Here is a 3621-nt window from a genome sequence, read left to right as displayed (position 1 = left end):
ACTTCTGTTTTGTCTGCATTCAGAAGGAGAAAGTTAAGATTCATCCAGATTTTTATGTCTTAAAGAAATGCCTGTAATCTATGTAATGGGTTAGCTTCATCTGGATTTATAGACAGATATAGCCGAGTATGAAAACTTTCCTTTTTAGAAATGGCTACAATTGTTGATTTTTGAATGTATTGATTTTAATGATTGTCTTTTTACTCTGTTTTTAATGTTATGGTCTTTTAAACTTGTTTTAATTTTCCCTTTTTTAAATTTAGCACTTTGACTTCAAATCTCAAAGTGCTACAAATGTAAGGTGCGTTACAAATAAAATTCATTATTATTATTATTATAGTATCATCAGCATAACAGCGGCAATTAATCCCATGCTGTCTAATAACTCTGCCAATTGGGAGCATGTATAAAGTAAAGAGAATTGGTCCTAGCACTGATCCCTGTGGTACTCCACAGGAAACCCTGGAGCACGAGGAAAATGTATTGTTAATGTGATTTTTAATTTTTTTTTTTATTTCAGACATACACGTATAATCCATCCATCATCTGACACGCTTGTCCCAATTGGGGTCGCGAGGGGTGTTGGTGCCTATCTCCAGCTGTCAATGGGCGAGAGCCGGGGTCCACCCTGGACAGGTCGCCAGTCCATCCCAGGGCTACACGTATAATAAAGACAGTAAATGTCCATATAACAAAAATTAAAACAGTCTGATAAAGGATGTACTGGCAGAAGCAAGAAGCTTATAATGCCCACCCTCCAAAGCCAATTTACATTGGACTAGAAAGTAAAAGTATATAAATAAATAAAAAGATGGCTACCATTTATAATACATACCAACGTATGATTTTAGGAAAATTATTATTCTACAATAATAACATTTTAGGAAAAAGAAAGAAAAAAAAAGGTAACGCACCCAATATATATAATATATAATAATAATGCTCTTAATTGCATTCACATGTTTGATAATTTTCTATAGTATTATTCTTAAATATGTTTTTAAACCTTGTTAATGTTGTACAATCTTTTACCTCCTGATCTAATTTGTTCCATACATCAACCCCAACAAAGTAAATACAATGTTGTTTTACACTTGTTCTTGCTTTTGGTTTTCTGTACTTTTATACCCTCTGAACAAACTGTTGTTCAGAGGGTATAAAACCTTGTTTTTTTTTAACACAAACTGGTAAATAAAGATGATTCTGATTCTAATGTTACATTTTACTTTATTTAACACTGTGCACCATGAAATCTTAATTTTACAAGGCAAACTGTTCCAATAATTTAATCAAACAAAAAAATTGTAAAACATTTTCTTTCTGTGAAAATGCATATTAATTAATTATTATTCTATATCCAACATTTATTAATCGTATTAATAACTACCATGGTCAGATTTTTTCATATGTAACAAATCGTGTAAGAGAATTCAAGAAATGCGAAAATTTGATTAGATCTAAAAGGTTTTAGTGAAGGGAGGTGATCAATCCAAACGAGTTTCTCCCAGCAGAAAGTTTAATCTGATTGTTGCTAAGCAGAAGAAACAAACACGATTTTAAGAAACTTCTAAATCTGAAATTTAGTAGCTGTTAATCAAGCAATAACATTTTTTCAGTGGATCCACCAGAGAGAACCTATTACCAGCTTATTCACCAACAGCTGCTAGAATGTGTTTAGTCCAGTTGAAAACCTTTCCATTTACTAATCAACAAATAGTTAAACCGCATATGTTTGAATGTATTATGTTGAAACATGTCTCTGCTAACTAGGAAAACATATTTATCTTAGTTGTAGATTTGTTTTAGATGTCTTATGAGACTAAATGTGGAGAAAAACCGCAGCTCGCTCCACAAAATCACAGCGCGTCTGGCAGGTTTAGAAGCTCCTAAAACAAAATTACAAAATCCTGAAAACCAAAGAGGACTGAAGCAGATCGAGGGGAGGGTTTTCTCCCTTTTACGATATTTTTTATGACATACTGCCTCCATTTAATAAGGATTTTGAGCCTAAAATGTAGCAGAGAAAACACAAACATGGCCATGTTGGAGGCAGCGAGCGAGCGGCATGCCCGGGTTGTTTCTTCCCGGTTCTCATGTGTGTTATAAACTCCGCCTCCTGCTCAGAGTTTCAGACGTTCAGAGGAACATTGAGAGAGAAACATGGCAGAAGAAGCTCCAGCAGCTGCACCGGCTAAAGCCCCGGCAAAAGCCCCGAGGAAGAAGTCCGCTCCTAAGGCCAAGAAGGATGGACCCCCCCTGTCCAAGCTGATCGTGGACGCCGTTGCCGATTCCAAGGAGCGCAAAGGAGTGTCTCTGTCGGCGGTGAAGAAGGTCCTGGCTGGTAAAGGGGTGGATGTCGCTAAAGCCAACAAGCGCATCAACACGGCCGTCAGCAAGTTGGTCACGGCAGGTAAGCTGGCTCATACCAAAGGGACCGGAGCCTCTGGCTCCTTCAAGCTCGCCAAGAAGGAGTCCAAAGCCGAAAAGCCAGCCAAGAAGGTGGTGAAGAAAAAGGCTCCCGCAAAAGCCAAGAAGCCCGCTGCCAAGAAGGCCACCACCCCTAAAAAACCCGCCGCTAAGAAGGCAGCAGTCAAGAAGTCTCCGAAGAAGGCAGCAGCGGCCAAGAAAACCGTGAAAAAAGTGGTGAAGAAGAGCCCCAAAAAGGCCGCGGCTGCTAAGAAGCCAAAGGCTGCTGCTAAGAAGCCTGCAGCCAAGAAACCTGCAGCCAAAAAACCCAAAGCCAAGAAGGCCACCAAGTAGATTGTTGCTTCAAGCGGCTTTCGCTGCACCAAAGGCTCTTTTAAGAGCCACCACATCAGAACTAAAGAGCATTCCGAATATATCACTCCTCTGTTATTTAGATGCGCATTAAGGTATTGATTTTTAAAAATGATGAGTCTGCTTCCATTTTAGATAGATGACTAAACAATTAATAAACAATTAATTAAGGTCATTTTTTTTTTTGGCTTTATGTTTAGTTAACCTAAACATAAAGCTACGGATGGTAGTTAATATTGAAAATTAAACACTGTAATGTTCAAGAACAACATACTGCCATATGAAATGAATTAGTCATACTTCATGAGCTCAGACTTCATTTATAGTTACAATTTCCTTGTGTGGCCTCTTAACATAATGGAATGATGCATATAAGAAAACAGTTAAGGAACTGTTATTTCATTGTTTTACAAGAAACAATGATGAAAATGTAAAAAAATCTATAATTATGTAGGGATCATATAATCTTGCTTAGGTTTAGACAACTTTTGTATACACAGTGTATACAAATCGAAATTATATTAACATTTTGTGGTAGTTAGGGGGGCAGGTGAAATATTCCTGGCAGTTTGGAGACATCAATGATATTTCTAGAATCTAGAAGTAAAGGACTCTTAAAACTTCCCTCCTTTATTTTGAAATTTACAATCCACCCAATAGCTGAGCCTGAAACGTGTTCCGCCCATCAAAATGTGAGCCAATCAGAGCTTACTTCGAGCTGGTGTTCCCTTTATAAACCCCACGTCCCCACGGCTGCTCATGTATTTCTTCAGCTTGATAGCAGAAGTAAAGAAGCCATGGCTAGAACCAAGCAGACCGCCCGTAAATCCACCGGAGGAAAGG

The 3621-nt window shown here is 38.0% G+C and overlaps 2 protein-coding genes across 2 annotated transcripts in view; both read left to right on the top strand.

Moving 5' to 3' along the window:
- The first annotated feature begins 2058 nt into the window (after nt 1–2058).
- LOC107092958 (histone H1-like) lies at nt 2059–2776 on the top strand. Its single transcript, XM_015387707.1, has one exon. The coding sequence runs from the start codon at nt 2161–2163 to the stop codon at nt 2758–2760; it is 600 nt and encodes a 199-aa protein (XP_015243193.1). The 5' UTR covers nt 2059–2160; the 3' UTR covers nt 2761–2776.
- Nucleotides 2777–3537: 761 nt separating this feature from the next.
- Nucleotides 3538–3621, top strand: part of LOC107092971 (histone H3.3) — a 513-nt gene continuing 429 nt past the window's right edge. Inside the window, exon 1 of the mRNA XM_015387731.1 lies at nt 3538–3578. Within this exon, the coding sequence (XP_015243217.1) occupies nt 3538–3578 (41 nt within the window). The remainder of the gene's footprint in view (nt 3579–3621) is intronic.

Source organism: Cyprinodon variegatus, unplaced genomic scaffold, assembly GCF_000732505.1.
Source record: "Cyprinodon variegatus isolate N-32 unplaced genomic scaffold, C_variegatus-1.0 Scaffold402, whole genome shotgun sequence".
In the NCBI taxonomy this organism is placed as follows: domain Eukaryota; kingdom Metazoa; phylum Chordata; class Actinopteri; order Cyprinodontiformes; family Cyprinodontidae; genus Cyprinodon; species Cyprinodon variegatus.
The sequence above is the reverse complement of the archived record's forward strand: the minus strand, read 5'-3'. Positions and strand labels throughout refer to the sequence as shown.

Excerpts from the sequence above, each read along its gene's own strand:
- LOC107092958 (XM_015387707.1), top strand. The coding sequence starts at position 2,161 with ATGGCAGAAGAAGCTCCAGCAGCTGCACCGGCTAAAGCCCCGGCAAAA.